This window comes from Dermochelys coriacea, chromosome 15 (assembly GCF_009764565.3).
Source record: "Dermochelys coriacea isolate rDerCor1 chromosome 15, rDerCor1.pri.v4, whole genome shotgun sequence".
Classification (NCBI taxonomy): Eukaryota; Metazoa; Chordata; order Testudines; family Dermochelyidae; genus Dermochelys; species Dermochelys coriacea.
In genome coordinates, this window is record NC_050082.1 from 9,833,075 (window position 1) to 9,846,488 (window position 13,414).

The 13,414-nt window shown below is 39.5% G+C and overlaps 1 protein-coding gene across 15 annotated transcripts in view; it reads right to left on the reverse strand.

Annotated features, from left to right (window-relative positions):
* The window catches only part of CIT (citron rho-interacting serine/threonine kinase), a 99,038-nt gene that overhangs the window by 23,116 nt on the left and 62,508 nt on the right, over window positions 1-13,414 (reverse strand). For 9 of the 15 annotated variants that reach the window (XM_038374051.2, XM_038374049.2, XM_038374046.2 and 6 more), the window contains 8 exons: window positions 6,117-6,314; window positions 5,457-5,650; window positions 4,801-4,936; window positions 4,259-4,363; window positions 3,214-3,354; window positions 2,890-2,997; window positions 1,931-2,093; window positions 1,523-1,687 (listed from right to left, as the gene is read on the reverse strand). In XM_038374051.2, the coding sequence (XP_038229979.1) occupies window positions 1,523-1,687; window positions 1,931-2,093; window positions 2,890-2,997; window positions 3,214-3,354; window positions 4,259-4,363; window positions 4,801-4,936; window positions 5,457-5,650; window positions 6,117-6,314 (1,210 nt within the window). The remainder of the gene's footprint in view (window positions 1-1,522; window positions 1,688-1,930; window positions 2,094-2,889; window positions 2,998-3,213; window positions 3,355-4,258; window positions 4,364-4,800; window positions 4,937-5,456; window positions 5,651-6,116; window positions 6,315-13,414) is intronic. The other 6 variants (XM_043497977.1, XM_038374052.2, XM_038374050.2 and 3 more) reach the window with 1 other exon arrangement.

Here is a 13,414-nt window from a genome sequence, read left to right on the forward strand (position 1 = left end):
CTTTCACCAAAGCTTCTCTCACTTTACCTATGCTAGATACTGAGCAGGCTTTCCCCATACCGACTTCATACAACCGAAAACAGATTTCCCCAACTTTCAGTGCTGACCAACGAGCACATCTCAGCACCTGCCAATACATTTGATTGGCAATGAACAAATCTTGCGTCAAATCCTTTCCCTGCTGCATATGTCTTCCCACGCTACCCATGCCCATCCCTTACCCGTGATTGAGGACATCTCTCCTTATGTCCATGTATTCCATGCTTACAAAGCATGGCTCTCTTTCCACCACCATTGGCCTTTGAGTTTCGGAGTGTATGACAACCATGGTTTTATGTTTTTAGATTAGAGGGTTCAATCCCCATTGTTATGACCCACCCAGGGACCATCCAGACTCCTAATACCAATTCTCTCATATACAAGTGAGCATAACCCCTTAAATTTTTAATTGCATCCTTCTTGCTGATGAGTCTCGCCCCATACTTTCGACAGCATGCATCTCTTCCTTCATTCCTTACTAATAAGGATCCAGCTTCTCCTCTCACCCAGTACCTACCCTTTCCATGCACACTTCATCTGTCTCCTAATGCCTATTGCCATTCTTTTCCTTTATAGAGATTTCTCAGCTCAGCTGAATGATGTTGCAGCTTAGACAAGTAAAGATATGCCAATCATGGAGGAAACATCCATACATCCTTTTGATCAATGCAGAATTGTAGTTGAAAAAATAAAGTGTAGTCTGAAGAGCAAAAGCCTACAACAGCACTGTTTTGTGCTGATGTAGGGCAGCATATCCTCTGTATGATTCCCTATTTTACAAAGATCATTGCAACTTTGAAGCGGCACATAACGGAACAACAATAAGACTGGAATGGATTTTGTTTGCACTTTTCAGTGTTAGTCTTTACTGAGACTTAAGACACACAGCGGTTAGCAAAAAAAATGTTTTTTTCCCCAGTATGTTTACTTTGTGCATTTCACAGCTCTTTGAGTCTAGCCAGCTTCATTATTTCCCAGAGAATTTATTCTTTGCTGAGAAACACCTACTAAACATCAACAAGGGAGGAGAAAACCCATTTTAAAAAAGTGTAATTCCAGACACACTATTTAAAGGATTCTCTATCAAAAACTAGATATCTTTTAATCAATCAATAAAAAAAACCTCAAGTGGACAGAAAGCCTTTAATTGAAGCTTTATAAAATAAGTGGTGTTGAAATGTCATTCAAGCAGATTTAGACTGTAGAACAAGAGCAAGAAGGGATGATCCAAGACTACTATGATGACAGGAGTTTTTACAGAAATTCATCCCTCACAAAGAGGTAACAGAACTCCTTTCCCTCATACAAACTAGGCTCCAATTCCCCTCACGTTACTATCCAAGTCTGCTACCTAGAGCTCATCAATACTTGTGCACATATCATTATACACACCTGCATAAAAAGAGAAAAGATGGTTTTGAAAAGAGGGGGGATGAGTATTCTGAATAGGAACAGGCAACTTCATATTCCCCTTGAGACTTACCCTCTGGTGTGGAGGACTCCTTTCTGCGACTTGAGGGTGGAGCAAGCAGGCTGATGGGAGTTGGCTGATGCTCTGGGGAGCGGACTATGGCAGACATGATGATCTGCTGCCTGGCTGTGGCCGGAGTGGATGGATGACCGTGGTCTGTTATTTTCCGATGGGCAGCTACAGAGACAAATACAACTTGTTAACTCATCCAGTAGGAGGCTAATTTCCAGCCATGGTTCTATGTAACCATTCAAGGGTTACAATGTGCAGAAAACATGTAGCCCTAATGCATCTTCAAAGCAGCAGACAAAGTAGGAATTAGACAGTAATTTTACTGTTACAGAGACGCACAATTTAAGGCAAGTTTTGGGGCCAAAATGTCTCTCTTCTCCAGATTCAACTTTTCTGTTACCCCCCTACCTTCTTCTCGAGCAGATCTGAGTTCAATGCGTGTTTTCTGTAGAGCCTCCTCCAGCTCAGCAGAACGAGCCTTCTCCTTCTCCAATGCCACTTTCAGCTCATTGTATTGCAGGGGAACCTGTGTGGGTAAAGAAGGGTCCTCTTTCCGCCGACTAAACAGGCCCTAGCAACAGAAACACACAGACAACTCCTAACTCCTAGTAAGAGATGATTTAAACTAGGCAAAGGGAAAACTAACTAACTGCAGGCCAGAGGGCCTAGTGGTAATTATGACGTACAAAAGGATGGGCTTTTAATTGGAGTTGAAGAGAAAAAAATGTTGAGAACTTCGCTTATTTGAATTTAAAAAAGCAATGTACATTGCTTGTATACCACCACCAATACCTTGTATTTCCTATAGCACCTAACAAAGGATCTCGATGTGTACTAACAATAGTGAATCGAGCTTCAACACCCTTGACACAGATCAACATTATATCCATTTCACACACTGGTATAGATTAAATTGCTTAATTCAGGGTCACACAGAGGTCTGTGGCAAAGCTGGGAATAGGACTCCTGACTACCTATCCTGTCCTTTAACTAAAAGATCAACCCTTTCTGATTCTAATACAGTCACATCTACTTACCATTTCTAAAACTTGCTCGTACATTTCCATTAAAAAACAGGGAAAGTTCATATTTCCCCAGCTGCTGCAGAGGCGTTTTTACAGGGCTGCAACTTGACTCATTGTGGAAAGAGACACACTGACAGGCCACAGGGAGGACATGCTGCCTGATCAAGCTTTTTTCAGTCATTTATAATGTTCCTTAAACTGGAACGTGTTTGTGTTATGCAGTAAGGATGAAAATAAAAAAATATTTCAAATACACAGTAAATAACTAAATCATGAAGACTTCAGTCATTTAACTTCATGGCTAGTTTCCTGAATTCTGCCTCCCAAACCTTTATAACCCACCTTTTTCTTTTTGGCTGGCTGGTCCATCTTTGCTTGCAGGAAGTCAATGAGTTTGGTTTGCTGAGAAATAGTGCCCTCCATTTTCACCTTTTCATGGGAATAGAGAACCTGTGAACCACACACACAAAAAAGAAAATTAAACCTCAGAAATAGAGAAACAGCAGCATAACAATCAGAGATGCAATAGTATGGAAGACCAAGCAGGAAGTCAAACACTCAAGCAGAGCTGACTTCATCCAGTAGTAGGAAATGGCACATAATAATGACAGGCCATGTACTGAAAACCTCTCATTTGATATTTGCTTTCCCTTTATTGACCCTCACCTGAATGTTTTCCAGTTGGTACTCAAGGTCACTCCTTTCAGTCTTCAAAAGATCTGCTCGATCCAGAGCTTCTTGAAGGCCTTGAGTCAGGCGGAAGATGTGATTTTTTTGCAGATCCATTTGCTGCTGCAGCTTTGCCTGCTATTAGTGGGAAAACAAAAGCCAAAGATTTTTTAAACAAGCTTTTAAATGTGAATGTTTCTTGCAGCACAAGCATCTTCCTAGAACTTAAAATTAAACATCCATTTATTTTATACTCAAATATTAATTTCCCCTATTTATAAAATCCCAGAATCTTTCCTTCTTCCCAAAATATCTTCAATACCAGTGATTTGCATGAGTTCATAGCAATGCTGCCTTTTTAAATATATTTTTACACACACACACCCACAAATAAATAAGGCAATAATTTGCTTTGTTTGGGTTTTGGAAATCCTATATCTGATAGCTAAACTAGTGACAGCAACATCAAGAATTTCTGCTTGCCAGTTTTCCAAGCCTTTCACACAGACACCAAAAGCTACCTCAACATTTCTCTATAAGAAAGACCTTTCTTAGAAACAAGGGCAAGCATCTGCATATTTGGTTGATCTGTGAGATTAAATTTATTACAAAGTGCTCAGGTCTCTGCCCCCAACCTGTGGCAGAAGGAGCTAGGTGTGAATCATCTGTGCTTCCCTTCTTCTGGCACCTTAAAAACCTCAAGCCATCTTTTCGCACAACCAACCAAAGCATACAGAGCCACCAAAACTCCAAGGCTATTAGGTGGCAAAATCAAAATCACCTTAACTGCGATAGGTTATGAGTCATCATCTCTGGGATAGCCACCCTTCTGCGAAGTGAAAACAAACACACCATTTTGATTTACTTTCTATTCTCCACAGCAACATTAAGGAAGGATAGAGTAGCAACCTAGATCTTTGGCACTAACTCTGAATTTTCTAGCTTCATTTAAACCTAGTAGAACTATTTTTGTGGGTTCGCATTGTGGATCCTTCCATTGAAATTTTTATAACATGAAATCCCTTCACAGGGTAGCCCTTACCTCTTCCAGAAGCCTCTGTTTGAGCTCACGTTCTGTCTCAAGCTTCTGTTGTAAACTGCGTGCATTCATCTCCAGCATTGCATGCTTCTTCTCCAAGTCATTGAGCTAGGCAGTTGAGACAGACATATATATAAATAGTCATAGATGCTAACAAATATTATAAGACCCAAAGATCTTAAAATCCAAATTCACCAGTCAAACATAAAAGGCTAGAATGAAAAATATTACCTATTGCTTTTTTTAAAAACCCAGAAAACCGGGTTTTGGCTGTTGCTGCTCAAATGTGGATGTCACATCAGTTAGAGATTTCATTAACACCCATGATGTCAGGATGTTTGTGTTAGATTTAACTGATGGGAAAGCTAGGCTCTTGGCCTTCAGAATTGTATCCTGAACAAGAGAGGCCTCTGTCTTTTTGTAAAATTTATCCCTCCAACTGAAAAAGACTCTTCATCTCAAAACAACATTTCTATCATGAACACCTGAGTTGACACATTTTTCTTTAGTGTATGTATAGAAGATTAAGGTAAAAAGATACTGACCTTGTCAGAAAGGCTCTCAGCTTTGAGTTTTTGCTCTTTCAGTGCTTGCTGAAGAGCAAGAATCTCCGCTTTGTGTTCTTTAACGGCTAGTTCTACCACCTGGCGGGATTCAGTAATACGCTGATCTGCTCGCACTCTGTATTAAAAATGGAAAAAATGTTACCTGATGATTTCCTCTCTGGGACTGACCTCTTCCTAGGATGCTAGGACATCAATAGACACTTTCAGAGTCTTGCCTCAAATTCACAGTGTTGGTTTATATAGCCAGTCATCTTATTATGATGCTTCCACATTACACAATCCTGTTCTCAGCCCCTGCTGGAACTACTGCTTGGGAATTCAAAGTCACCAGAACAAGGAATGAGAATCAAAAATGAGTTTACCATATCATGGTACAGTCCAGATTTAGTCTGAAAGATAGCCTGCAAGTTACAGCTAGAAATACTATTTTCTGAATTCAGTGTCCTTGCACAGGAATAAAAGAGAACAAATATCACTGGAGAGTCACGTGTATCAGTTTAAATAGCCATCTTCCAGATTTAGCTCATATAAATAAATATTGGGTGAAAATTCATCTCTCACATTCTATATGCATATATTGAACTATATTCCACAGAGCACTTTTACACAAAGATTAATGAAGAGAAAAGCCATACCGGCTCTGTTTTTCTGTGTCCAACATTCTCTGTAACTCTCGCACCCGACATTCAAACTGGGATTTCTCATCCCCTAGAATGCTTCTCCATGCTTCCCACTGACGTTCCTTCTCTAGCAGTTCATCATTCAGGGCCTCCAAGTCCATCACCTGCTCTTCTAGCATTGTGCATGTTGTCTTCAAGGCCTCCATTGTCTAAAAATAAATCCTCCCATTAATTCTCACTTCCCACATCAAACATGCACTTTTTAAGATACGGCTTCACCATTTCAATTAGAGTACATGCAAATACTTACCATCAACTGGTAAGTCACATCTCATTTATTTCTAGGCCTATATCTTTATGCATTTAACCCTAGTTGCCTTTAATGTCAGCAATGCCTCATCATGGCTTTAGCCACAAGCAAAAATGAACAACTAGGAAGCACCATTCTTTGCCAGTGTTGGCAAATGGAAAAAATTTGCCACAAAGGGACATACTAAAGATCTCAATGCATTCTTACACTCCCTCCCAGAGCGATCATTGTAGGGTCAAGTTGCTATAAAAGTTATAAATGCCCTCCATTATTTCTCCAAATCAGAAAGAATTTCTAGCTAATCAGAGTTTTGCAAGTGGGTAAGTGTCCCAAAGAGATTTTAAACAGAATTTCTAAACTCTCACTTGTTTCTGACTGGTGAGCTGCATCTCCCTCTCAGTGATCTCTCGACGGAGGTGGTCAACCTCACTTCGCAGCTGTACTATCTCATCACCGGCCCCAGAGGCCTCATCAAGTTGCTTTGACAGGAAGAAATTCTGATTGTTCAGTTCTGCATTGTCCTCACTCAGCTGGTTCAGCTGTTCTTCCAAGTCTGTAATCACCTAAAAAGAGCAAAAGAAGTTTGGGTTACATGTCAGTGAGTAGAATTCTGTGAAAGAATGCTCTCCACTCCTACAGCCACACCTTGCCGAGCAAATAGACAGATCGTAGCATTTTTGTCCCATTCAAACATGATTTTAATTGCAGATCTTATGAATGGGCATGAGTTTAGCATGGGCAGTCTTTCTTGCTTCTTATAGAAAGCCTCTTGAGATACGTTAATTCTGATTTAGCCTAAAAAGGTATAAATATGTTGCAATACAATTTACGATTAATTTGGTGGCACACCCTAGGGGTTAGAACATCAGCTTGAGAGCCAGGAGATGAGTTCTGTTTCTCTTCCCAGGTCTTCCACTGACTTGCTGTGTGCCTTATGCAAGGCACTTTACCTTGATACCTCAGTTTCCCCATCTCTGAAATGAGGATAATACTTCTCAGAGGTTTTGTAAAACGTAATCTTTAAGATCATTAAATGAGAGGTGCTATAGGTGATACTATTTGGAAAGCTGCTGCCTAGAAATTGCTTAATTTACTGTAACTAAAATCATAAGTAGCCAAGTTATAACTTATGAAGAAACAGGTAGTATCAAGACAATAGAGTTATGGATGGCAACATGACAAATATGACAACAGAAAAAGCTTGGCAGCACCACAGATTATAGTAGAAAATTCAGTATTACCATCAATGAAAAGCAAGGATTCAACCAGGTTGACAAAGCCTTGCCTTTATGAACCAGGACTGCTCATTTATTAAACTAGATTGACATCTCATTATGCAAAGTTTGGTTTTTAAAACTATCCCTCAGTTTTTAAAAAATATTAATAAACATTGAGTATTTTCATACAACCCTCCAGTTTCTGTGAGTGGAAACCCGTATGAAAAACTCAAGGGGAGATCAGTAGAAAAAAATTCTGCAACTACAAGACCAGTGCAATTGGGGGGAAGGGGGAAGAGAAATACCTCATACATCTAATCTGAAAACAGCTTAACAAAAAGAACCACAGATCATCATTTAGCACAGTTTGTGTTAAAATGCCCCAAATAGGTTCAAGAGGCATTTCAGCCCATATGTAAAAATGCTAGTGTATGTCAAGGTAATAAAACACCTTATTAAAAGCAAAAATTAAGATTCCAGAATATCATCTGGTTACATGTTTAGACTTAAATGTTCTGGTTTCCCATGCAAGTCAAGGACCTCAATATCTGTAGTAGAGAGTACAGCACCTTTTGGCTTTTCTGAGGGGAATGCAACCATTTCTTTTTGACTACAGGCTCTAAAGCATACCCATGGCAGCCTTTCACCATGATCTTAGATCAAAACCAACAGAACTTGCCTTTTAAACTGTTGGCAAAAAAGACAGACTTAAATTACTCCCTATAGGGCCAAGGGGGATTCTGTCAACCATTTGTTTAGGGCCAACTCATAAGGTGATTCATACCCTAAAATGCAACATCATTGTTTTCAGTAGTGTGGCCGTTACTGGAATACTTCTACTGCTCTACTGAAATTAAACATTCTGTCCTGGTATCACTGATACATCATACAAGTTATTTAGGTACCATGATTGCACCACGAGGATATGTCAGTCTCTATATTGTTCAAATGGACACCAACTTAGAAATAAAAAAATAAAAATTAAAACACTTCTGTCTGAAAATGTAACAACTGAGATTTCTGTTACGTTTTCAGACCAGAGAATTTTTTCTTCTATTTCCAGTTTGTTTTCTTTATACATTTGACAGAACCACCAGTCTTGTCAGTTTCATCACCTCCCTTATACAATCAGTCTCACTTATAGTTTGTAAAATACAGGAAAGAGCGAGTGTAAAACTGCAAAACTTGGCAGGACGACTCAGTGGTTGGCGTAGCACTTGAAACAACTTAATTCATTTTCATTCAAAATGACTAAATTTCAAGATATAGCGTCATCCCTTCAGGGCGAAATCTAACCTTCCATTATAAGCGTGATTTTTGACTCACTTCCCTCAACCTCACCAAAACTAAACCAATCTGCCTGAACTTGGTGATCTTACTCCAAAGCAGAACATTTCTAGAAAGTGTGAGGCAAATCAGACAAAGTACTTGAGAGATGAAGGGTTCAAAAATGGAAGAAATGGTGTGATCTCATTTCTTGAACGTTATTTTGGCTCTTCCTAACTCCAAAATGGCTTGGCCTACAAATTTCAAATTTATTTTAATCGGTTAGCTTTGGCAAGGAATGCTCTCTCAGACTAGGGTTTTTCTTTCCGCAGATGATATGGAGGAAGCGGAGTTTTGCTGATAGATTTAATTATTAAAATCAGCTTCCATGTACATTATGGGCCCAATATGGAGTTTATAAATTCTACATAGCTGAGAGTGTCACAATGGGAGCAGCAGCCTGAGGGCAACCACATGGGGCAGAGCCCAGATTTGGAACAGTGGATGAGAGACAGCGACACAGGAAGATGGGAGCCAGTTGTGAGGGAGCTGTCCAGCCTGAAAACCAGGAAGAAGGAAAACATGCAGCAAGGGCAGTTTAGGTTGGACATTAGGAAAAACTTCCTGTCAAGGTGGTTAAGCACTGGAATACATTGTTCAGGGAGGCTGTGGAATCTACATCATTGGAGATTTTTAAGAGCGGATTAGACAAACACCTGTCAGGAATGGTCTAAATAATACTTAGTCCTGCTGTAAGTGCAGGGGACTTGACTAGATGATCCCTCAAGGTCCCTTCCAGTCATACAATTCTATAATTCTATGTGTGGAGACACCGGAGGCACAGTCTGATAAAAAGGGAGGTCCAAGTCCATGAAAGTTGCAACTTCCACTGAAGCCTTGTAACTGAGAAAATTCTTGAAGTGATTGTAAAATTAAGGAAATTCCCAGGCAAAAAACTATGTTACACTGGAATTAAATTTGCAAACAGCAATTAAGGAAGCACTCTTAAGAGTACATAGTAGTGTCCTTTAAAAACCCAAATGCAATAGAAAACTTCAAAATTCAAAGTTAATATTTATCTATTTCATTAAGTAACACTAAAAAGCATGAAAATGCACTTTCAGGTCACCAAGGAAACTTAGCTGTGCCACTCTATCACCATCCACAGAACACCTGGAAGCAAAGAAACAATTCTATCCTCAAACAATGCACATCATCATCACATCTGTAATTCTGAAAAATTAAGACATGATTTAACTGAACCATGTTAATCTTGTTGAGACTGGCTGTACACTACTGCAGTATTTAAACTGAATGCCTCATTGTCTTTACATTGCTACAATGAACTACACCTACCTTTATAATACCATACAAAGTAACCAGAAAATGACATCTCTTCTATGTAAGTGACCACATTCAGGACAATTCTCACCAAAACATACAATTTCAAATGCAAAGTGCTGCCATGCTGTGATATTTCACATAGACTCATAACTGCCATAAATTTCTCCAGGGATAGATCAAAAATTAGGTAGCTCAGCTGTCAGGGGCTCAGGATAGTAGTGTTTAGATTTACATATTTGACAGCCACACAAAACTCAAGCCACATTTCTCCACAGTTCAACACTACAGGCAAAGTATGCCAAGAAAGCAGATTTAGGATGTTCTTCACTGCAGACTGCAAACTTCTTCAAACCTCCATCAAGATGTCTAAGACATTCACAGACGCTCCAAACAGGTGTGCAGGGAAGAGGTTCGATGCAGAAAGAATTAAGATTTTTCAGATGATCTCAGCAGCACATCAGTACAGTTACTTTTTGGGGGTGGAAAAGGTTTTAATGCAATATTAACTTGGAATTTCCAGACTAATTGTGTGTGGTTTTTTCCCATAAAGTTCTGCTCTACTCATCTTTCTCCTTACAATCAGCTCGTAGCTAGCAAGAAAGGGTGCATGGAAGGAGAACAAAGCATCCCCCCAAATCCTAGATTAATGGGGAGGCAAGAAAGCACCAGGATCACTCCCCAGTACACACAAATAGACACAGCCTTGGACCCGAGAGCCACCCCTCTCCCCCACCTCATAAGGCCGCCCCAGTATGGAAGACAGAAGTGCCGGGGTCCTACAGCACATAGTAGCAGAATGTGACAGATCTCAGCCCAGGCAAGTGGTTTCAGTGGCTGAGAAAAAGATGCTGCTGCCCACCTCCCTCCCCTTTCTCCAGTCGCCTTCACCATTACTGAGGCACACTTTAGGAGCAGAGGTTGTTTGCCCCACATCCTGGAAACTCACCTGCTTATCTTGGGGTTGGGATAATTCCATGGGTCTGAGGCAGCGTGACATGTCGGTGCCTGTGTTTCTCTCCGGCGCATATTAAGCACATTTTTTCCCCCTTCTCTCTTTTTTTTTTTTTTTTTTGGAGCGGGGGGCCAGGGGGATCATGCTTGATAATTCCCCTCTTTGCATTATTTGTATAGAGTGTTCCTTGTGCTTATCCAATCCCCTGCAATTGGGCTGCCTCCCACAACGATGAGCCTCATCCTCTACAGATGATGTCCAAGAAGGAGCCTTCTCCTTCAAGGCAGCAGCTCCCGGAGACTCTAAAAAGTCCTCCAAACATGTTTTTACAAAACTGTAAAGGTCCAACTTGGGCTACAATTGACCTTTATCCATAATTTTCTACAAAATGAGGATTGGGTTACAACATAGCCAAGCAACTGACAGATTTTTTTATGCATTTAACTCAGTCATACCAAAGTTTTTACCTGGGCATTAGCCTCATGTTACAGTCTATCATCTTTTGACAGGCAAGATTTCCTTGCTACGGAATGAAAGTTACTGTATATACACCAAAGAGGTAACTTCACTCAAGTGCATAGTCTCACTGAAGTCAGTTCAGAAACAGGACATCTGGTTGAAGTCAACAAGACTACACACGTGAGTAAAGTTACGTATGTGCCTAAACGGTCTCAGAGTCCAATCCATTCACATGTGTTTACACGATCAAGCCCTGATAAGGCTAAAGATAACAATAGGAGGTGATGACAAAAAAGTGTAGGTACCATTTTGAAGGTGCATCTGGTTTTATTGGATTATTCTCTGGATAAATGGAGACGCTGCACCCAGTTAATATATCAAGATCTTCCATTCTCCTTGCCAAAGTAATAAATAAGAATAGCTTGTAATTGAAAGAGCCAGAAGATTCAGATGTTGATTTATATGAAGAATGTACAGGATTTTATGAACTTCACAGTAATTTAGATAAGGGTCTAATTTTTCTCTAAGTTTTCACAGATATTTTTACTGTCTCTTTACTGAAATTTATATTTATGAAATGCTTACATTATTGCTGAGGCCAACAGAACTGCTTTTGTTGTTCATCAGTAAGCCATAATTAAGAGCAAGGTGGCAAAAATATAAACTTCCCTATTTAGTTAAATGCATTTTATTAGTAGAATCCTTCGTATGGTCTCGAAAATATTTGTTATAGAATATGATTTCAAAAAAGTCAAGTTATGCATTTTTGATGTATTGAATCTTTGGAAGCACAGAGTTAAACTTTCCCTCTCAGCAGACTTGCTGGGTAAGCTACGGATATGATAAGATATGAGAGAAATAAAGCAATTTTTGCTGTAATTATGTTATTTCTTATAAGACTGAGAGCAAAGGCTAAGGGAATAGATGGGAGTAGAAAGAGATATACTGAAGTAAATTGATTAACTCAAGCCTGAATCTATCAGAGAGCAATTGACTATGTAGTCCATGCACAAAGCAGGGACACTTCCAGCAAGAACAAAAGGCTTGCAATACAGTCACACAACAACAACATTCTCTATGCATGAATCCCAAATCATAGTAATTTTAAAGTACACAATCAGAAGAGTCTGACAGTAACCTGACTTGGTTGGAGGCACATAAGTGGACTGAGAGCATAAATAAACCAGAACATACATTAGAAGTGTAAGCTTGCTCTGTGTCCAGAAGCTCGGACCTCCAAAGAGTTAAACAACTAGGAGATATCAAAGAAAGTAGATTGTAAGTATCTTTACCTATCATTCTGTACAGCAACTTTTCATTCTACATTATCAAAATCATTCAGTCTTCAGTAATGCATTTTCTGTACAATTCATTTTATTTTCATATTATATTGCTTTGAACTTGTAAATAATGTAAAACAAATGCAATGGCCATTATAAAGTTTGACAGCACAGTGCTTCAAGGAAATTCACTCTTGATGTTTATTTTGAAGGAACATCCCTTACGAGTAGAGCCACTAATCCTTACTAGGCTGACTAAAAAGGAATGTGTTTGAATTACAACCCTGATGGATCTTTTTGTTTTTAGTTCAGCACAAATTCTGAACCACTGCATAAGTGCTGGAATTAGGGGTGCTGCCTCACCCCCAGGTTTAAAGTGGTTTCCATCATATACAGGGTTTACAGTTTGGTTCAATGGCTCTCAGCACCCCCATCATAAAAATTGTTCCAGAACCCCTGAACCACTGTGACATAGCCTTGGATGTCCACTAAAAATTTACAGCTGCATCATAACTGTCATTACTGAAGAACATGGGGTTGAAGCATCAAAAAAAGAAGAATGACAAGAATGCACTGATCTCTCCTTGGTCAATACAAGATTGTGCTGTCATTTCCTCAATTCTTATGAAGAGACGAGGGTAGGCTGTTAGACATTTTATGACATGAAATGAGAGTTTATGTCTATGGACTATTGAGAGAAGTCTTGAGAACTATACTTTTCATTCTCTTGGGTTGAGAACTGAATGTGGTGTTGGAATTTCTCATTCATTCAGTTGCTGTTTGACTAATTTCTCATTGATGGGGATTGGCTGCTGCACGAACCATCCTTCTAAAGGACCCAAGATGAACATTACACTTGCAAATCTTTTAATGTGGCAGCTCCAAAGTTCACACTGTTCTTGAAACCACCTGGCACGTTTGGCATCTCCTTGTGCCAGTCCTCACTGTTGGAGATTATTGCCCATTCTTACAAAGTCATAGATCAGCCAAATAATGAATTTTGACTTCTTTAAATTAGCTTGCTCTGCAGAAGAGAGAATTTATGAGAATATCCACAGATTATATGATCTTTGAAGCTGGCCAAATCCAATCATCTGTATCAGTCACTTGCACAGAAAGCTGCTATTCTGTGCTGACAGCAAGAC